A 22,164-nucleotide genomic window follows, 5' to 3' on the forward strand; every position below is an offset into this window, starting at 1 on the left:
TCTGTTGTTTCGCCCCAGAAACGGCCCCGAAAACCCGGACTAATCACCGGGGAGGAGGCGGGAGGTCGCAGCGGAGCGGGTCTGGGAGGAACCCGGACCGGTTCGGAGCGGATTTGAACCGGTTTGGAGCGGGTTCGGCTCGGAGAGAGAGAGACGGGAAGCAGCAAAGTTTGGTCCGGCGGCGGCGTCGGTTCACGGTGAGACGAGACACACCTACTCTGTCCCCTCGCTTCCTCGCTTCCTTCCCTCGGGACCTCGGCCTCCTCTAGGGGGGAGGAGGGGGGGTCCACCCGGGTCCAACCGGGCCAGACAGGTCCCGGTTCGACCCCCCCACGAGCTCAGGTAACCGGCAGGTGACCGGTCCAGGTGGCAGCGGCTCTACAGGCCTGAGATCAGCTGCAGCACACTGAAGGAAGTGTTGTTGTTTATTAATTAGCTCCATGATGACGTGGCTACATTTATTATTATTATTATTATTATTATTATTATTATTATTATTATTATTATTATTATTATCATCCCGGGCAGCAGCCCTGTAGCTCCACCTGCCCACAGTCCTCTAGGCGATTGACAGGTTTAATTTAATTTAAAGCAGAAGTAAGCGGAATATTTGTGTTAATATAAGTCTTAAGCCCGTGATATACTTGCTGTTAAGTACGCGTACGCGAGCTGCCGCGCGTATCCTGCGTCGCGTCACCTCGCGTCGATATGTGCGTTCGGTCGCAGGATACGCATCAAACGGACGCAGGATACGCGCGGCAGCTCGCGTACGCGTACTTAACAGCAAGTATATCAAGGCCTTTAAAGGGACAACGAGGAGTTTCTATTTGGTTATAAAAAAGTCTCACGTTAATGTGGATGAATCTACGCTACCTACACTTGTTATTGGGCCCATTTTCGATAAATATATCGTTTTGTCTCTATCGTTATTTTGTTATTATTAGTGGTGGTGGAAATGCTGGTCGAGCCGACCAGCGTTTCTTTACTTTCGGTTTCGTGGCGAGTCATGAGAATAACGCCGCCAAATCGCCCTTTATGGTCGGAACTACAACGGTATGTGATCGTCTTCCAACCTCTGACTTTAATTCTTGATGAATGAAAACATGAGTCTGTCTTGCGCCGGTCAAAGAATTTCACGGTGCGCGGAGGCTCATAAATGTAGTGTGAAAACACTTCGCTTTTCCAAAACTCCTCATTGTCCCTTTAAATAGTTATACCTTCCGACGGCAATCACTTACATAGAGTGTTTGGTCCGAAACACGCGGGTCTGTCAGTCACTCTGCTCTGCTGTAAGCCGAGGAGAAAACGTCTTGTATACTTCCTTGTATCCTACAACCTTTATCCAATGAGGAGAGAGAACGGCATGAAGGGGCGGTCCTCTCTGTGTGTGCAGCCAAGGGATGCGCGTGAATGTGGTGACGTAGGGACGAGGACCAATAGATCCATGACGAGGGCGGGGGCTGCTAACTCCATCGGCTGACAGGAAGTTAGCCAAAACGACCGGATCGCTTACTGCTGCTTTAATTTAATTTAATTCAGTTTATTTGATAGGGACAATGCAGCTTAACATAGTGACACTTCCACTCATTACAAACAAGTCAATGTGACTGATGTTCTGCATACAGAGATTATAGCTAAAGCTAGTTTCCAACTCCCGTCCCTAGTTAGGCTTTTAGTAGAAAAAAAAAGAAGGTAAGAAGAAAGACATCAAAGTTACATAACAACATTATTTATAAATTGTAGCCTACAATACTTCTAAAATCATACCAAGTCATGACACGTTAAAAATGCATACAATTCTGATTTTGTTTCATCCAGATTTTAACCTTTGTATTAAAAGTTCTAATGTCTCGGGTTAGTTTTATTTCGGTCGGTAGAGAATTCCTCTTATGTCTTAATGTCGGTCCGACACCGACCTCATCATGGTGACGTCAGGACTCTACAGCTGCAGGTGCTGATGACTTTATACTCACTCAGTCACTCAGTCAGTCTGCCACCTGCCACCTGTCACCTGGTAGTCATGGTAACAGTCACCTGTCTCACCTGTGCAGGTAAAGAATAACAATAACCATTAGAGGCGGTCGGACCAGTCTGTCGTCACACTCATAACAATAATACAACAATGTAAAAACAGACACATGTACGTATAGAACATCATCATCATCATCATCATCATCAGCTCATACACTTCAAGTATTGATTAGATATAAATCCGACGTACTGAGGTGATTATTTAATTTTTCATTATGAATATTTTTTTTAAATAAGATGAGACTGTAAATTATTCACTCACTAACTTTAATAAAACATAGACAGATCTCTGTCTGTACCTGCTGAACGACTGGAGTTCAGTCTGCTCCTAAAAATACAATTTAACAGCTTTAGGGGCCGTGTCCACCAGACGCGCTTTCAGCTCTGACAGCGCTCTCAGCGCTGCTTTCCCAGCGCTTAGCGCTCTCTCTCTCCCTCGTCAGAATGCCGCTGTTGCTAGGTTACAAAACGAGTCCTCTGACACTTCCGTGTTCCTGCCTTGTTAATGTACAACAAGTGTCAGAAATACACAATAGCATTAGCGGCAGCTTTTGACATGGACCCTGAGGTCGGCCTACCTTCAATACAAGTGTGGGTCATGATATAAACCGAGCCACGTCTCCGGTTGTGTTGCTGTCGGTAACGTATGTCCCGCCCCTTCTTGATTCTGATTGGTCAGTGCGGGGAAAAGTGACATTGACGAGCGTAGCGCTGTTCTAAAAGTTGAACAGATTTCAACTCGAAGCGCTCTGAGCGTCGCGACAAAAAGAAGCAAGCGCCCAGGGCGTTTTACCGCCGAGGGCGCTGAGAGCTGTGAGCGCCCAACTCAATAGGGTTTGAATGTAAAATAGACGCCCAGAGCGCTGAAAACGCGTCTGGTGGACACAGCCCCTTAATGTTGTTATTTTTTAGGTCCCTGAAAAGCTGTGTATAAAATAAATGAATTATTTATTAATGTTGATATTATATTATGTCCACAATATCACAATCACAATATCTGCTCTTATACGTCATATTGATTTCCTATCTTAACCCTCAAAACCAAGTGTTAAGGGCTGTTTTGTGACTTAGTAATGGGACACCCCTTAAATGCAGCTACGTCTTCAGACTGTGGACTATCTGTCAGTTATTACTTTGGGTATTAGTTTTTTGTTAGTTAGTTGAGTTAGTTATAAGTTGATATTCAAACAAATAATCTGTATAAATACCATAAACCACGGACATATTCAGCTGAAAGTCACTGCATACCACGGCTTATTGAAAGGGAAACACCAGCTGTAACTATCTCTAGATAACTCTGCGGCTACGGGAGATGACATCAGCCCTGTCATAGGCTGTATCTTGATTAAACTACATTACCACTGAGAAAAATGACCATTTTGTAACTAAATCACAGCAACACGGCTTCTCCGCACCAGCCGGCTACTGACAAAAGTTTGTAACATAAAAGATAGGCTAAATGTTATGCAAGAATGAGGTAAATCATCCATAAAATGGGCCTAAACTAAGATAATACAATGGTTTTCTTGATATTTATATCTAGAAAACACTGCATTCTGGGTAGCCCTTGGTCCCAAGGGTGTCGGTCGGAGAATCTCAGTATTGAGGCGATTCAGCCCTTAAACTGGAGCGTGCATTTTTGAGATTGCAGGTTAAGATAGGAAGTGGAATTCACTCAAGCTCTGACTTGTAAAGTGACCCTGGCTGTTTTAAAAGGCACATGTAAATATCATTATTATGATAATTGAATTATGATTTTTTCCCTTCTTCTTGCATATTTGCAGAACCAGATAACTACACAGTCACAGTCTTGTTGTTGTTGTGTGGTTGTTTTCCAGACAGACCGTGTTAACGATTAGATACAGAGTCAGTTTCCATGTGAAGCGGTCGGACCAGTCAGACGACTCGGTGACCGACGCTCTGTCTGAACACCTGAACACACCTTCAGCTGTCACGCTGTCGCCGCTGACGACCGTGGAAACGACCGGTGACATCTGAGAGTCGGTCAGAGGTCCAATCCTCTGGACTTTGAGTTTAATCCCCACTCAGGAATGATGATGATGATGATGATGATGATGATGATGATGATGATGATGATGATGATGATGATGATGATGTTTGTTGAGTCTTGGACCGGAACAAACTTTGACCCTTGATGGTTTGTTGTCCAGGGCGTCTCCATAGCAACACAACATTAATGATGCTGACGAGTGTGATTCACATATTGCACTTTGATTTATTATGACTTCAGTCATTGTGCAGCTCCAGATTTGATTGTAAGACACACACACACACACACACACACACACACACACACACACACACACACACACACACACACACACACACACACACACACACACACACACACTAATCAATGAAATGACTAAATAACGATAAATAACAAGGAAAAACAAAAGCTGTATCATTGTCATCTGGTGCAACTCATTATTTCTTAATTAATCTGGAGAAATCTGTTCGTTTATTAATTTGTTTTCCCTAAAATATTGAAAAGTGACACTTATTAATAAGACCAGACCCTAAAACACAGTTTATAATCACATCAGACAAAGACAAGTTAGTTTTTTAATACAAAGAAAGATCCAGCTTTAGTCCAGGTTTAGACGTCACTCAGGTGAAATGTGTTTTTCCTCCCTGAACAAACAGAGACGACACCTGGTCGACTCCTGAACAAACTAAACCCTCCATGTTAAACTGCTCAATTATCTCAGGTTGGACTCATGGTTAGTTCAGGTTCAGTTCGATTAAAAGGCCTTCAGAAGGTTTATGAAAATCTGTCATTGTTTTTTGAGGATTTCAGGAAAATATCTGTTATCTTCATTTGACAAAGCAGCGAATAAGTCCAGTATTTAATAATATTGTATTTAATTAATTAATTTGCAAATAATGGTGATCAATTATCCGACGTTTCTGTGAATCAATCCTCCACTAGAAGTCACAATAAAGTTCAGTGAGTTTCAAAATAAAAGCCCTGGAGACGTTCAAACGTGTTGCAGCTGCAGGAATCCTCTGCAGCTGTTAAGTCTCAACATCTGGATTCATTTTAATCTTGGACACTTGTATCTGTTTGAGCTGATTCATTTCAGATTTGATTGATTGATTGATTGATTGATTGATTGATTGATTGATTGATTGATTGATTGATTGATTGATTGATTGATTGATTGATTGATTGATTGAACAGTTTCTGAACATGTTTTTATTGGAGCTGATTCTTTTTTGTTCACGTAGAATAAAGTTACGTTTGAATAAAGCTGCTGATCTTAATTGATTATTTAATGATATTATATTTGTGGCTCCTTCATTGATCAGTGCTTCCTGTGGCTCCGCCCCCTCTGCTCAGTCTCTGCAGCTGATTGGTCGGCGGCCATGTCCCGGTAGAGCCCGGTCTCTCGGCGACGCCCACCACCACTACGATGCTGAAGCGTCTGGACAAGATCCGGTTCCGGGGCCAGAGGCGGGACGAGTTCCTGGATCTGGCCGAGTCGCCCAACACGTCGGACACCGAGGGCGCCGACGAGGGTGAAACATCGTATGTCCATCAGAGAGCCGTCGGAGGAGCTGAGGGACGACGGAGAGCAGCAGAGCGACGCCCAGGTGAGGACACACACACACACACACACACACACACACACACACACACACAACATGAGACGATATGACAAAAAAATCCTTCACGGTTATAGAGAGCCGAAGCGGAAGAGAAACTCGCCATGGGACCTCAATTCGGAAAAAGTCTCCGTGTAAGTGAACGGGAGTCAAAATTTTATTTCGTGATCCGATTGAATTGTGTCATGAGAAAAATATCTGGGGCCGTATTCACAAAGAATCTGAGGCTTAAAAGTAGCTCCTAAGGGCCGAATTTAACCGAACCTGCCCCTTTGCCCAGTGCCTTTTTGTCTGTGTTTTTATTTTTATTTTTTGTTACAGCAACAATATCTACAACATTTACGCTATAAAACGGGAGCAGTGACGGTGACGGTCCAATATAGGCGTCACAACGGTCGGTCGGACCGAGGTGACTGCGACCGCTGCGATGCAGTCGTGCTGATGTGAGCCAAAAATATTTTTTTAAAGTTGGTGGGTGCGTTAGACACATCAGTTAGTAGTAATAGCTGATGTGATAGGGCAGCTCCCCCAGTAAACCAAACTTGTTGTCAGTCTGGGTTTGAATCCTGCTCTAGGCCACAAATTTGGGTAATGCATTTTCTTTTCTCATCATTATTATGATCACCATATATAATATTAGGGCCGTCAACGAATGTGAAAATTAATATTCGAATGTGGCCTGACTGGTCGCTGCTACTGGGAGGTCGAGTGGAGAGGAGAGGTTCATATATCAGTGAGTTACAGAGGAATCAGCAGGAAAGGAGACAGTGGAGACTGTAGGTTTGGAGGGAACGATCAGTCCTGTCACAATGACAAATGGACAGACATCACCACCTCCTCCTCCTCCTCCTCCTCCTCCTCCTCCTCCTCCTCCTCCTCCTCCTCCTCCTCCTCCTTCTCTGTCTCTGACAGAGTAGCAGTGTATGTGGACTGTCCTGCTGGCTCTCTGTCCTTCTACAGAGTCTCCTCTGATTCACTGATCCACCTCTACACCTTCAACACCACCTTCACTCAACCTCTGTATCCTGGTTTCTGGCCCAGTCCCGGTTCCTCAGTGTCTCTGTGTTGAGTGAATCAGAGTCTCCTCCTGTCACAGAAACCTTCTCACTGTTGAACAGACAGTTCAGTCTCTACATGTCTGTCTCTGTCTCTCACTCACGTTTTCACATTCATGGATTAAATCAGTTGATTTTTTAAACTCTTCTCAATGATTCTTGTAAACTTCTTCCTCTTCCTTTAAAGATGGAAGCGTCGATTATTACAGGACAAAAACCATGGTGACTTTTACTCAGCTGCTGATGAAGGACGAGGCCTAATATCACCAAGCTAAAAGTCTCTGAGCCGCCAGCGTCACTGAGGAGAAAAACACATTTTAAACAAATTCACTGTTCATGTTCAACTTTACAGGCTGTTTGTGAGCTGGTCACAGGTAAACAGACACAACAAGAAACACAACTGGAAACAAACATAATGTTGTAGAGACGCTGAATATAATGAATTACATGTGATTTATTTTCTTTGTGGTTTTACTGAATCAAATAAAACAATTTGAATATGTGATGAGCATTTCCTGCTGATGTAGAGAAGCACAATGATTTTTCTGTTACCATGACGCTGAGTTCATAACGTTTGTAGATTTAAATTTATCTTCACTTTGAGACTGATTATTTTTATTACATATTTCTATAATTATTACCTAACTGCTGTTTCTTGGAAACTGGAGCCAATTAACACTCATTAATTCATTTTCGTTAGTGACCATTGATTGTTTCATGGATTGTTTGGGATTTGATTGGCCGTGCACATTCCTGTTCGACTACACTTCATGGTTGTATGGTTTCAAGCTGACACAATAAAATATGAAATAAACATGAACTCATGTTGAAGACCATGTTTCTTATTTGGCACGTCTGACTGTAGCAGGTGACAGCAGGTACGAGACAGAGTTGTTTTAGAGGCAAATGCAGCCGGAACTACTTTCCAGACACGGCTGCTGGGCGGAGGGATTTCAAAAGCACAAATAGTTCAGAGTATTTGCTTCATGTGTCGTAATGTTACATAATTATACATGATTATTTCATAGCGTGGTGAATGTGCAGGTCACAACTTGTCCACCAGAGCGTTGTGGAGTTGTTGGATTGTGTCACTGAGCAGCTCACGTCTCTGCCCCGCCGATTTCAAAACAACATGCACAGATAATTAAAGGTAATGAACTTACTGGTGATAGGATAAGGGGAATTTGCCAAAATGTTGAACTGTCCCTTTAACACATCACCCAGTCCACAAACCAGTGGCTGAGCTGCTGGCAGGAGGATCTGTCAGGCTGGATCAGGCTCCATTAAACCACTGGATCATGTTTCACACTTCACACGCTGCTTCACTTCCTGTCTGAGTCCTGACGTGACCTCTGCCAGCTTCTGTAGCTACTGATGCTGTCGTCAGCTACACACATACTGTCATTCATGGGTGTAATGAAATCCAGCTAATATAACTGATATAACCCCTTAAATAATCATACAATTGCAGTGAATAAAATATCTACAAGCAGCTGTGAAGAAGTTGTTTTCATTGACTTATTTGTTTTTCCAAGTGAACAAAAGTAATATTTTTAATAATCTGAGGATGTGTGGCTGGTTGCTAGTTTGCTGGTAGGAGGTAAAGCTAGAGGAGGACGCCACAAAATAAATGTGCTGGTAGGATTTATCTGATCTGAAAACTGATCTCAGGCACATTTGGTCTTTACATTGATAAAAGGAAAAGGTTAATCTACCTCTTTATTTTGTCATTCCCACAGAGGCTGTATGAACATATCACACCACCTCTTGTCATTAATACAAAGTTAATGATTTTGTTTTCTCCCCCTGACAGAGGCTTTTACAGGTGATTTTAAGATAAAGGTGTGTGAACACCTGCAGTCCCTCCACTCTTCTCTTCTTTGTGTTTTCCCCTGAGATGGTATAGGAACTTTTTTTTGATACAATGAAAATTTACAATGAAAATTATTTTATTTTGACCACAACAGGCTTTCAAACTAAAACAGGGCACAAAAAACAGCAGTGACCTTGTACAATATAATCATACCAAAAACATGAGTCAGCTCATTATTGCTGCTTACCCTATACAATGCAGCCGTCTGGTACAACATAGAAACATGAGTCTGTACTTCACAGTTTTTCTAGTGTGGGTGTTGTCCCTGCTGACGGTCCTGACAACATAACAACAACACACAGGGGAAATACACATGTTCTTCTGACAAGCGGCGGACTGAAGATCGATCATTTCATTTTAAACATTTATGGTTCAGTAGTAGAAATAAACAGCAGTAAAAACACCAGTCTCTCATCATCATGTGACAACCCCTCCCCCACTTCCACTTTTGAACCAGCGGTTGTTCCCCGAAATGGGAAACAAAACTGAACTGGCTGTATGAACATATCACACCACCTCTTGTCATTGATACAAAGTTAATGATTTTCTTCTCTCCCCCCGACAGAGGCTTTTACAGGTGATTTTAAGATAAAGGTATGTGAACACCTGCAGTCACTCCACTCGTCTCGTCTTCGTGTTTACCCCGTGGATGGTTTTATTGGATGTTTTTTAATTGCAATGAAAATGATTTTATTTTGCCCACAACATGCTTTCAGACTAAAACAGGGCACAAAAAACAGCAGTGACCTTGTACAATATAATCATACCAAAAACATGAGGCAGCTCATTACTGCTGCTTACCCTATACAATTCAGCCGTCTGGTACAACATAGAAACATGAGTCTGTACTTCACAGTTTTTCTAGTGTGGGTGTTGTCCCTGCTGCAGTGGATCAGTGTCGCCCCCTGCTGACGGTCCTGACAACATAACAACAACACACAGGGGAAATACACACATGTTCTTCTGACAAGCGGCGGACTGGAGATCGATCATTTCATTTAAACATTTATGGTTCAGTGGTAGAAATAAACAGAAGTAAAAACACCAGTCTCATCACATCATTATGAGAGTCAGCAGTTTCAGCAGTTTAACTGTAACTGAAATGGGAAACAAAACTTCCATAAAACACAAAAGAAGAAGAAGAACCAGCAGTTGTGTCGCAGTTTATTTTCTCGTGTGAAGGTAAGGTGAACACTTTGAATGTTTTCCTCATTAACACCTGTTGTTTCCTGAGTTCTCTGCCCTTCAATTTCTCATTGTGTTGTTGTTGTTGTGTTATTATAATGTTACTGTAGCTGAGTCAGAGCTGTAACTGTAAAGTCTGGACCAACAGAACCTGTTGTCGGTAGAAGAGCAGAAGCAGAGTTGGTCAATGATCAGTAGTTAAAACGAGTGGTTATTTGTGTGCAGCTCCACTCGGAGCCAGGCCAGAGATATACGCGAACTAAGCACCTGCTTAGGGCCTCATAACCACTCTGGGCCCCAAAAAGCAACAAACTTTTAAAAATCTATTGTGTAACTTCTGTCAATCCCTAGAGAATTCCTGCATAATTACAAAAAACCCTAATTGTTGTCGTTGCACTTCAAGTTGTTGTTGCACATTGCTGTTGTAGTTCATTTAAAAAAAGATTTAGGCTACACTACAGGCTCAGGACTGATGTGGACTCAGTGTTGTGGGCTGAGCGGCTCACAGGGTTTTTAATATGATGTTGATGATTGTGATGATCAGTACTGTTACTGCCTATCATCAGTACAGTCGTCAGGTACTTGTACTTTTCCTTGAGTATTTCCTTGTTGTGCTACTTCCTGCTTGTACTGCAGCTGAGTTGAGGCCCAGTTGTTGTGTGTGTAACAATCAGCTGTAGCTTGTTTGATCCAGTGGTTTTCTACAGGGACGCTGTCCACACAGAGACTGTGTCACATCAACTCAGTGGATCTCAGTCCTTGTGTGTGTCAGTGGATGGAAACAGTCGTCCATGGATCATGTTGCTGGGCTGCTCTTCACTTCACTGCAGCTTCATGACGCCATCTAGTGGACTGATAGTAGAAGTACAGCAGCTGATGGCAGCTTCCTCTTCCTCACTGCTGTGTGACTGCATTCAGCTGACACTGATATGAAGCAGAGAAGAAGAGCCAATCAGTGGAGGAGCAGCTGGAGACATGATGGACATGTGAGCTGCTGTGCACATGAATGATGTGTGTTTCCTCTGCAGGTGAAGCTACAAAGTGTGTGTGAGCTGATGTGGATGTGACCTCAGCAGCATGGATCAGTGTGAGGACAGAGAGGAGGGAGCCCCTCCCTCTAAAACCACTCTGTGTGGGGGACATCAGGGCCAGACCAGAGGTCAAAGGTCAGAATTAAAACTGTCTAAAAGTCAGTTGTTGTGTTTATTAAAAGATTGAAGATATTTTTCATCAGTTTTTCTCCAACATGCACATTTATCAGTTGTGTTGTTGTTTAAGGATCCAGCAGCAGAGACCAGACTCTCCTGAACCCAGCTGTCTGTCTTTAAAGAGCAACGTGTCAATGGACGAGATATTGAACTTTAAAGGAGAACGTGGATCAGCTGATCAGATGTAAGACAAAACTTAATTTCAAAGCCTTTGACTTTCTGTTGAACATTCTTCCTGTGGGGTCAAATTTCAATTATTCTACATAAATCAGAGTTATAACTCAGACACACATTGACATTGTCCAGCTGCAGTAAAGAGTCTGTGCCTGAACATCCACATGTTAATATTCAGTAATTCTCACAGTGCAGCCCAGTAGCAACAGGAAATGTGTCAGCACCTTCTACTTAAAACAGGAAGTAACCACTGGGTTAGAATCATCTTTTCATTTGCTCTAAATGTTGATGGTCTTGTTTCCACCCGGTAGAAGGAACATGGTGATGTTGGCTGCATCAAGTCGCCTCCTGGTGGCAGCTTTGAGGTGTGCAACAGGGCGAGGGGCCGATCAGTGATTTCTAGTGAGTTCAGAGTGACGTCAGACACAGAGAGCAGAGACAGAGGATCAGATCAGTTACAGGAGCTGAAGCAGAATCTCAGCAGCTGCTTTTTACAGGAGCAGACGAACAAATGTCCATAAATACTGAGGGAGAGAACGAGCAAAACTCAGGTAAAGATAGAAACGTCAACTCATCTTCAGAACAAAACAAAGAGATAAATGACATTTTCTGACGTAAAAAACAAAATCCTTCATCATCATTGTTTACAGATTTTATCTACAGGAATAAGGATTTTTTTATTAAGGTCCATCTTTATTGTGTTCATTTTTTTTATTTTTGAAAACCTAAAACTATTTAACATCAGTTGTGATGTTGTTTCAGGATCCAGCAGCAGAGACCAGACTCTCCTGAACCCGAACCCAGCTGTCTGTCGTTAAAGAGCGACTGGTCAAAGGACGAGATATTGGACTTTAAAGGAGGACGTGGATCAGCTGATCAGATGTAAGCTTAACTGACAGTCAGGCTCAGGTTATTGTAGAAATGAACCAGTTTGTACGACGTGTTGTTGGACCAGGTCTGAAATCAAAGTGTCTCTGTCTGTTGTGAACGTCCTCAGGGGACATATAAAGTCCATCTTGTATTATCTCTCTGTACTGATGTTCACTTGACACTGATTCCTCCACAGAGTGGACCAGGAGAGCTCAGAGGTTCCCAGTGGTCAGTCTGCCCAGCAGCATCAAACACACCTGGACTCCATGTTTATGGTGCGTACATGTCCAACAGCTGCTGTTACATCTGTTGTGTTCACAATCATCTCCATGCTGCACTTTGACACCAGTGGATTGTCAGTCTGTCAGGTTTTAGTTTGATGCTGTCACTCATAGAGTTTCTGTTCCAGCTGCTGGAGGAGAACATGGTCACTTTTGTGAAGAACGAGCTGAAGAAGATCCACAAGTTTCTGAGTCCAGATTACCCAGAAGGCTCAGGGAGTCAGAGGGAGGATGAGGAAGTGGTGGGCGGTGAGGATGAAGAGCAGAGGAGCATCAGAGAGGCGTTAGTGAAGATCACAGTGAAGCTCCTGAGGAGCAGGAAGCAGGAGGAGCTGGCTGAGCGTCTGCAGAGCAGTAAGAGGATTTCTGTAAAGATTCAACATGATGGACAAATGAGACATTCACTGACATCAACATATGGAGGGAAACATGTTCATATAGTCGTTATTTAGAGGAATTAACATGTTATATTTATTATTGGTCTGATTTCTTGTGTTTTCATTCAGAACATTTTGCTGCAGTTTGTCGACGTAAACTCAAATCTGACCTGAAGAAGAAGTTCCAGTGTGTGTTTGAGGGGATCTCTAAAGCAGGAAACCAAACCCTTCTGAACCAGATCTACACAGAGCTCTACATCACTGAGGGAGGGGCTGGAGGGGTCAATGATGAACATGAGGTCAGACAGATTGAAACAGCTTCAAGGAAACCAGACAGACCAGAAACAACCATCAGACAAGAAGACATCTTTAAAGCCCCACCTGGAAGAGACCGACCAATCAGAACAGTGATGACAAAGGGAGTGGCTGGCATTGGGAAAACAGTCTTAACACAGAAGTTCACTCTGGACTGGGCTGAAGACAAAACCAACCAGGACATACACTTCACATTTCCCTTCACCTTCAGAGAGCTGAATGTGCTGAAAGAGAAAAAGTTCAGCTTGGTGGAACTTGTTCATCACTTCTTCTCTGAAACCAAAGAAGCAGGAATCTGCAGCTTTGATCAGTTCCAGGTCGTCTTCATCTTTGACGGTCTGGACGAGTGTCGACTTCCTCTGGACTTCCACAACACTGAGATCCTGACTGATGTGACAGAGTCCACCTCAGTGGACGTGCTGCTGACCAACCTCATCAGGGGGAAACTGCTTCCCTCTGCTCGCCTCTGGATAACCACACGACCTGCAGCAGCCAATCAGATCCCTCCTGAGTGTGTTGACATGGTGACAGAGGTCAGAGGGTTCACTGACCCACAGAAGGAGGAGTACTTCAGGAAGAGGTTCAGAGATGAGGAGCAGGCCAGAGAGATCATCTCCCACATCAAGACATCACGAAGCCTCACATCATGTGCCACATCCCAGTCTTCTGCTGGATCACTGCTACAGTTCTGGAGGAGCTGTTGAAGACCAGAGAGGGAGGAGAGCTGCCCAAGACCCTGACTGAGATGTACATCCACTTCCTGGTGGTTTATCTAAAACTGAAGAAGGTCAAGTATGATGGAGGAGCTGAGACAGATCCACACTGGAGTCCAGAGAGCAGGAGATGATTGAGTCTCTGGGAAAACTGGCTTTTGAGCAGCTGCAGAAAGGAAACCTGATCTTCTATGAATCAGACCTGACAGAGTGTGGCATCGATATCAGAGCAGCCTCAGTGTACTCAGGAGTGTTCACACAGATCTTTAAAGAGGAGAGAGGCCTGTACCAGGACAAGGTGTTCTGCTTCGTCCATCTGAGTGTTCAGGAGTTTCTGGCTGCTCTTCATGTCCATCTGACCTTCATCAACTCTGGACTCAACCTGATGTCACAACAACAAACATCTCGGTGGTCTCAAGTGTTTAGAGAAAAACTTGAACTAAATTCTTTCTACCAGAGTGCTGTGGACGAGGCCTTACAGAGTCCAAATGGACACCTGGACTTGTTCCTCCGCTTCCTCCTGGGTCTTTCACTGAAGACCAATCAGACTCTCCTACGAGGTCTGATGACTCAGACAGGAAGTGACTCACGGTCCAATCAGGAAACAGTCCAGTACATCAAGAAGAAGATTGAAGAGACTCCCTCTGCAGAGAAAAGCATCAACCTGTTCCACTGTCTGAATGAACTGAATGATCGTTCTCTAGTGGGGGAGATCCAACAGTCCCTGAGATCAGGACGTCTCTCCACAGATGAATTGTCTCCTGGTCAGTGGTCGGCTCTGGTCTTCATCTTACTGTCATCAGGAGAAGATCTGGACGAGTTTGACCTGAAGAAATACTCTGCTTCAGAGGAGGCTCTTCTGAGGCTGCTGCCAGTGGTCAAAGCCTCTAACAAAGCTCTGTAAGTGTAGAGATAGTTGGATTTATTCATTGTTATATAAAAACAAGTCTGTGTTTTTAACAGGACAGAAAATAAATCCCTTTCTTCTTTAATTCCTCATGATTATCTCCTCAGACTGAGCAGCTGTAACCTCTCGGAGAGAAGCTGTGAAGCTCTGTCCTCAGTCCTCAGCTCCCAGTCCTCTAGTCTGAGACACCTGGACCTGAGTAACAACAACCTGCAGGACTCAGGAGTGAAGCTGCTGTCTGGTGGACTGGAGAGTCCACACTGTAGACTGGAGACTCTCAGGTGAGGATCCATCAAGCTTTTTATCTGATGACACTTGAACACACCTCCAGGTGTTGACAGTGGTTTCCTGTGTGTTGTTGTGTGTGTTCAGTCTGTCAGGATGTCTGATCACAGAGGAAGGCTGTGCTTCTCTGGCCTCAGCTCTGAACTCCAACCCCTCTCATCTGAGACACCTGAACCTGAGTAACAACAACCTGCAGGACTCGGGAGTGAAGCTGCTGTCTGGTAGACTGGAGACTCTCAGGTGAGGATCCATCAAGCTGTTTATCTGATGACACTTTGACATACAGATGTTACTGGTTCAAAATTGCGGGGTTTTTCCTGCACTGCAGGATCGCGTGATCGCGTGACTTTTCACCACAACTGTTTTCCTCTAGGTGGCAGCACCGTACTAAATACTGCTCAGACGTTTTGGGGCCAATGCTGACACGTCACACAATGTAGCCGCGATTAGGAGTGGCGCTGTTCATGATACAGAATACAAGAGGATGAAAGGAGAATTAGCTGCAGACAGTAAATAATATAGTAGCCTAGTTTTTCAATGACAAAATGTAACGACGGCAGCTACAGTAGACTATAGCCCACGTCTCACTCTCTTTTTTCGGTCATCTGTCTCGTCATCTCCAAAATGTGTTTTTAAAATGAGCCAACTACAGACTGTGCAGTAGTGCCGCAGATTTCTCACTCCGCACCTTGTTTGAGAGTGCAGCTGGATGATTTCTTGTGAATGAACGGGTCTGTGTCACTTTGGGGCTGGGCGATAAAACATAGGTACGGTGTACATTTTAGGACATCCTCAGGATCAGACTTCAGTGTCAGACCTCAGATGAAAAGGTATATGGTCTGAGGAAAACCTCTGTCATACTCGCACCAAACTTCATCAGGTCTTCATCAGCCTTCAGAGTTAGACTGAACGGCCTCACACGTTACGCCGTCATCTATAAGCTCTCAGAATCATCATGAAAAAATATGTCACAGTGTGTATCAGGACAACAGCTGATCCGCCAGCAACGACGCTGAAGTTCGCTTCCAACACACACACACACACACACACACACACACACACACACACACACACACACACACACACACAGGAATGAGTTTTGAAGCGGGCCGACATATAGGCTAGTGAGTGTAGATTCATTGATAAAACTGTAAGGCACCGAAATGCCATAGCCTACAGTACACTATTTTCAACATATGTAATGTTGTGTGTCGTTTTTTTAATGATTATTATTATAACTCTCAGTTAATGTTGGCTACTAACTAATTTCCACTAATTTATCCATAAATGGACGAAGTGTTTCACCGGCGAGGATTACGCGCGACTATTACGCACAGCTTAATAGAAATTTGCAGCAGTGACAGAACATGCAACTTAAAAGAGGCCGCATCAAATGCAAAATAAATCAGAATCCAGCACTCGATGAGAAACTGAGCTGGCGCGAGTGTGAGGAAGAGTGGGTCTGTGTGTGTGTATGCAGAGTGCGAACTACGGGGAGGCCGGGGGGCGGGGGGGGGGGGTCTAAAATATTGGCAAAATGCTGTTGGCTATATTGTTCCCTGCTGCTGAACATCGGATTTTTACATGCAAGTCCTTTGTTTTCCTATTATATTGGTGTCAGGCAAACACGGCGCACCGTCTCTCACTCTCTTTCTCTCTCTGTCGCTCTCTCTCACGTGCGCACACACACACACACACACACACACACACACACACACACACACACACACACACACACACACACACACACACACACAGGAATGAGTTTTGAAGCGGGCCCCCATTCCTATTTTCACGAGTGCTGGACTCTGAATTATTGTGCATTTGGTGCGGCTTCTTTTATAAGTTGTTCTGTCACTTCTGCAAATGTATATGGGAAAGACCCCCTCCCCCACCCCGGCCCCTACTCCTCCCACTACGAATCACCTCCGCTGTGCGTAATAGTCGCGCGCGCGTAATGACAGCTCCTCGCCGGTGAAATACATCGTCCATCGTCCGTTTATGGATAAATTAGTGGAAATTAAGCCAACATTAACTGAGAGTTATAATAATAATCATTAAAAAAACGACACACAACATTACATATGTTGAAAATAGTGTACTGTAGGCTATGGCATTGTGTGTGCCTTACAGTTTTATCAATGAATCTACACTCACTAGCCTATATGTCGGCCCGCTTCAAAACTCATTCCTGTGTGTGTGTGTGTGTGTGTGTGTGTGTGTGTGTGTTTTATAACTTTAAACGTATGTTGTTATTTGTCTCAAACGTCCCACCTATGCGGGTCGTTTGAGACACAGAGGAGGGGCGGTTGAAACAGCATGTTTTAAACAGAAACTACTGACATTAGGCTACTCCCGTTATGAAGCTTATCTGTGAAACGTGCGCTGCTCAGAGACTGGGCAGAACGGTCCCACTTGCTTTCTCCCTGGCTACGTTGGTGGAGATCTCCCACACAGTAAAAGATTTAGGCAACACATTCTTCCAGCTGGCTGTTTTTCTTCCAGTTACAGAAAGTAGCCTATGTGCAAAGTACCTTATGAGACACATTAACATCTCTATTCATATAACGCCCATCGAAACAGCTGATTTACATGTCGGCCGTTAACACATGGCGATTGGCCATTCACGCGGCTTTGTTCTTGGTTTCGGCCAATCAGCAAGCACATGGCTAATTATCAGCTTTCAACCAATCGCACTGTTTTAATGTGTGTGTGAAAGTTATTTTCTTTAGTTCATTTTCGTTTCTTTTGGATTTTTTTTTACAACAATGTATCAATATAATATTGTTTTCGTTTCATTTCGTTAAAAAAAATCAATCCCTTTTCTTTAAAACAATGAGATTGAGCAGCTAAAAACCAGACCAGTTCAACTGTAGCGATTTTCATAACACTATCGCTCCGGATCAGAGGTACTAAGATGCTGATTATTAACTCAATAAACTCAACCATGGCTTGTCTTATTGTTAATCTGAACGCACGTGTATAAAGGGCAGAGTCAAGGCAGCAGATAAATCACAAAACATCAACGCGTCCGTGAGCGCAGCCCACCTCATTTTCTCCTGTGAAGAAGAAGAGAAAAAAGAATCCCATGGTCCGACCTGACCCAGTTATTGAATGTTTAGGTTTATTTAGAAGAAGTCTGATTATGACTGCTGCTCTGGATCAGATTATTTGCTCATAATTCGGGTTATTTTCAAACAGTGGCCAAACAACAGATCAATTAATTATTATAGACTATATTTTCCATTTTTGCTAAGCGGTTTGTTCTGAATTAAATAAAAGCCTGTCCCATACAGCCGCGTGTGTTACGCCGTGGTTTGTTGATGCTATCATCTTTGCCTTGCGCAGATGATCCTTCATAATTTGTGATACATAATCATCAAGTCATAAAGCAAGACAGGCTTTATCATATTACAATAGTTTCTGTGATTTAGGCAGGGTATACAGTAGTTAGTTCTAGTTTAATAGCCTAGAGTTTAAGCTGTGGATTACTGCACAGATCACTGAGTCATCCGCCTGTCGTCCTCCGTTCTCACAGATGCCACCTGGTGGTTGTTTTGGCACATTGAGGCTTTTCATTAAAACCTCTTGTCTCGCCAAAGAAAAAAAATGCCTGACTCTTGTGCCGTCTTGCGTGAACCACGCGTGAAGTCCGCAAATTTGAACCAGTAACATCTGTAGCAGGGGTCCGTTTCTGGAAGCAGGTTCAACAAACTCTTAAGTCAAATCCCTAGCTCAGGGTTTATTGAGCCTGAGCTGGAAAACTCTTGATTTTTCAGTTTCAGAACAGGTGATCAGAATTAGTTCAATTAACCCTGAGTATGTTGAGTCTGGGGAAGGCGCATCATCAATGGAGCACAGATGACACGATTCACAATGTCAGAAAGAAAGAAATAGAGCCATGAATTTCACTCCAACCCAACTGGAGAGTTTAATGGTGCCTTTTAGTGTGAACACATTAAATACATCAAATTCAGCCGAAACCGCATGAGCTGACTCGGGAAAAAGAGTGCAGTGTGTTCTCTAAAAACTCTGACAATCAGACAAAAACTCATTAAAATACATATACTGTATGTCAGGGGTCGGCAACAGGCGGCCCGCGGGCCGAATGTGGCCCGCCGAACCTTCCAATGTGGCCCGCGACTGAGTTCTAATAGTTTACGTACTGTATTTCTCGGTCTCTGTGCCTACAGACGCCTGTAAGTCAATGCGCAGGGACACGGAAACACGTGTCCCAGCGCATTGTTGTGTGTGCCTGTGAGACGCTGCACTGGGATAAGGAAAGCCCAGGTAACATGCACAAATGTTTGGGGAGCGGCTGGACTGCAGGGTTTTCCCTGTCCGTGTGTGCATCAGGGGGCCGTTCGTCTTTGGCGCGCACTCAAACCCATTCAATGTAGACGTGCGTCAGGTGCGCTCCCAACTCAAAAGCCGTAGCGGCACATATTTGATGCAATGCGGTTGTTTTTCCGTGCAAATCCGCGGCGCACAGTTGCACGCGGTTGCAAGGACCTGCTTCTCCCCCGGTGTTGTGTCCCGGTGCCTTCGGCCTATGTCTCTCCTAAAGTTTCCCACTGAGCTCTGCCTCGTTTGAAAGGTGAATGAAGCCTGTGAAAGACGTCGCCTCTGAGATGTAGAATGTGTTATAGAAGAGAAACACACGTGTCAGGACCAATGACTTGAGAACGGACCTGTCCTGTAATGTTCAGCCTCCTTTCATATTTAGGCTGAAAATCACAGGGCATGTCTCAGGATACAAGCCAGCAGTGTAAGTATGATATGTAAATGATGATATGATGGGCTATGTCAAGATTTTTTATTTTATATCATACAAAACACCAAAGATGTGTATAAATAAAAATGATGTGCACAAGAGAGAAAAAAAAAATATATATATAAACAGCCAAATTATTAAGCAAAAAGGTGAATTTAATTTCAATCTAGGCCGTCCGGCCCTCGGGGTGTCTGTTGAGAAAAATTCTGGCCCTTCGACAAATATAGGTGTAGGGGCTTGTCCTGTAGCCACTACTGGTTGCTGATAGTATTGTTTAGACTGGTACTCGAGCATGAACCAACGGAAACTTATTTGCGTTTGAAACAATCATGTTCCTTTTATTTCTGGGTGAAGCCACGTATTATAACATAAACAGAAAACGATCAAACTTAAATCACCGCTGAGCACCGTCAAAAACTGTTTGCAATCTCAAGTAACCTGCCTGACCCCCCACCAACATCCGGTTCAGGTCAGGCACAAAGAAAATACTGCCACCTAGTGGCCTGATGGTGCAAGGTTTGAATAAAACATGGCTCCTACAATAGGCAAGGCAATTTTATTTGTATAGCCCGTTTTTACAAACAATTTGTCTCAAAGGGCTTTACATGGCATCGTAGCAACATCCTCTGTCCTTAGACCCTCACATCGACTGAGGAAAAACTCCATGGAAAACCCCTTTAACAGGGAAAAATCGGAGAAACCTCAGGGTGAGCAACAGAGGAGGGATCCCTCACCCAGGACAGACAGACGTGCAATAGATGTTGTTACAGACAATATAGTTGCCTATATAGTTATAACAATTGGCAATATAGTTGCCTACCCCTGCTGTATGTTGTCATATAGCTCACTTGTTAGCTCATGTGCCTTTTATTCAGTCAGCCAGGGTTCGAAACCAAGGGTTTATCATACATTTTGGTCTGCAATGCATTTTCTCATGATTATAAAAAAGTTGTATCCACTTCAAATCAAACAGTAAAGACATTTTACTTTATTGTTGCAACGTTTGGCTTCGGTTCATTTAATTGCTGAATAGTTAGGCTATGGACACCGAGGGGCCGGCAGAGTTTTACTGTATCTTCAATATCATGTATAACATTTTCTGCTCACACTGTCCCACATGAAAACCTGCAAGGTCTTGTCTTATAGGCTAACAGAGCAATATGCGGCTTGGTGATCCGTTGTCTTGCTGCTGCGTTCAATGTCTGCGATGTAATGTGCTCCATTAATTATGAATTATCACCTATCCACAATGTGTGGTGAAACTATCTATCTTTCATAGAGGTAATAAATCCTCCAACAGGCTCTACTGTAATGATCCACTCTTCAACAACCTTTAAATTAGTTTTACTTCCACGTCCACGACTTCATTCACTAAAGGACACAATGTCTGCCAGGGAGCAGGTTTGCTTCACAGCACGTGTTGCCATAGCGACTGACTCAGCATTACACTGATCCACTTGTTTGAAACGGAAAACTCTGAGTTTCCCTCATTTCAGGCTCAACATACTGAAGGTGTTGACAGTGGTTTCCTGTGTGTTGTGTGTGTGTTCAGTCTGTCAGGATGTCTGGTCACAGAGGAAGGCTGTGCTTCTCTGGCCTCAGCTCTGAGCTCGAACCCCTCCCATCTAAGAGAGCTGGACCTGAGCTACAATCATCCAGGAGCCTCAGGAGTGAAGCTGCTGTCTGCTGGACTGGAGGATCCAGACTGGAGACTGGAGACTCTCAGGTATGGAGAGGCTGCTGCCGCCACACACACTGTCTGATAGAGGAGGAGGAGCTGGAACATTTTCTATGGCCCCGTTCACACCTGGGGCCTCATTTATCAAACAGCGTGTAAAAATGCTACTACATCTTGACGTACGACGAAAAGCCAAAAATGGCGTACCCCAAAATATTGACACCTTTTTCAGATCTATCAAACTGTGCGTACGCACAACTCTCTGCAATTTCCATTGATAAATCACACCGGACCCAAGAAAAGTGCAAATGTGAACACACCTCTCATTCCGCCTTCTGAACAGCCCAACACAACCATATATGGTCAATGCAAATCACTATGTGCATATTAATTAGCCATGTGCACTCTGGAAATGTGTGGAGTGATGTCAGTGGAAGACGGTGAAGACAACGGACGAACGGAGAGCGGAGAAGAAGCGGAATTTCTCTGAAAGCGAGATACATGGCAATATCAGTCAGAAAAATCATCTTGCATTGAAAGGCTACAATAAAAACAAAAAACTCCTTAATCTAAATGAAACAGAGCAGAAAGAAGAATAATCGTATATAACCTGCCCCTTTATTTTAGATGTCACAAATAATTTAAAGCAGGGTTTCCACTAGTTACTATTACTTTGAAACATTCTAAAACATTGAAGTCCACCAGTCTGTGACTTTTCCTAAAATGATCGCACCCCCTTTTGTTAAATACAATAAATATTATCCACACAAAAATTATGATCATGTTTTCTCATTTTTACCTGTAACCA

At 43.7% G+C, this 22,164-nt stretch overlaps 2 protein-coding genes, 1 long non-coding RNA gene and 1 pseudogene across 5 annotated transcripts in view; all 4 read left to right on the plus strand.

Annotated features, from left to right (window-relative positions):
* LOC310987618 (GRAM domain-containing protein 4-like) overlaps window positions 1-7,106 on the plus strand; it is a 54,668-nt gene extending 47,562 nt beyond the window's left edge. Inside the window, exons 3-4 of one of the 2 annotated variants that reach the window (XM_083973953.1) lie at window positions 5,983-6,104; window positions 6,904-7,106. In XM_083973953.1, coding sequence (XP_083830079.1) covers window positions 5,983-6,104; window positions 6,904-6,991 — 210 coding nt within the window. In that variant the 3' untranslated portion in view covers window positions 6,992-7,106. The remainder of the gene's footprint in view (window positions 1-5,982; window positions 6,105-6,903) is intronic. The other variant, XM_083973954.1, reaches the window with a different exon arrangement.
* LOC310987545 (uncharacterized protein) overlaps window positions 1-22,164 on the plus strand; it is a gene marked incomplete at both ends in the record, with an annotated part of 181,470 nt that overhangs the window by 151,322 nt on the left and 7,984 nt on the right. The window contains one exon of the mRNA XM_083973855.1: window positions 21,231-21,404. Within this exon, the coding sequence (XP_083829981.1) occupies window positions 21,231-21,404 (174 nt within the window). The remainder of the gene's footprint in view (window positions 1-21,230; window positions 21,405-22,164) is intronic.
* LOC310987634 lies at window positions 9,684-11,150 on the plus strand. Its single transcript, XR_014595454.1, has 3 exons — window positions 9,684-9,771; window positions 10,803-10,940; window positions 11,053-11,150. It is a non-coding gene; the product is annotated as an uncharacterized lncRNA (long non-coding RNA).
* LOC310987208 (protein NLRC3-like) lies at window positions 11,475-15,863 on the plus strand (annotated as a pseudogene). The gene is made up of 7 exons: window positions 11,475-11,521; window positions 12,223-12,301; window positions 12,436-12,661; window positions 12,814-14,612; window positions 14,727-14,900; window positions 14,992-15,144; window positions 15,785-15,863. The product of its transcript is annotated as a protein NLRC3-like (transcript).

This window comes from Trachurus trachurus (assembly GCF_905171665.1).
Source record: "Trachurus trachurus genome assembly, chromosome: 6".
Classification (NCBI taxonomy): Eukaryota; Metazoa; Chordata; class Actinopteri; order Carangiformes; family Carangidae; genus Trachurus; species Trachurus trachurus.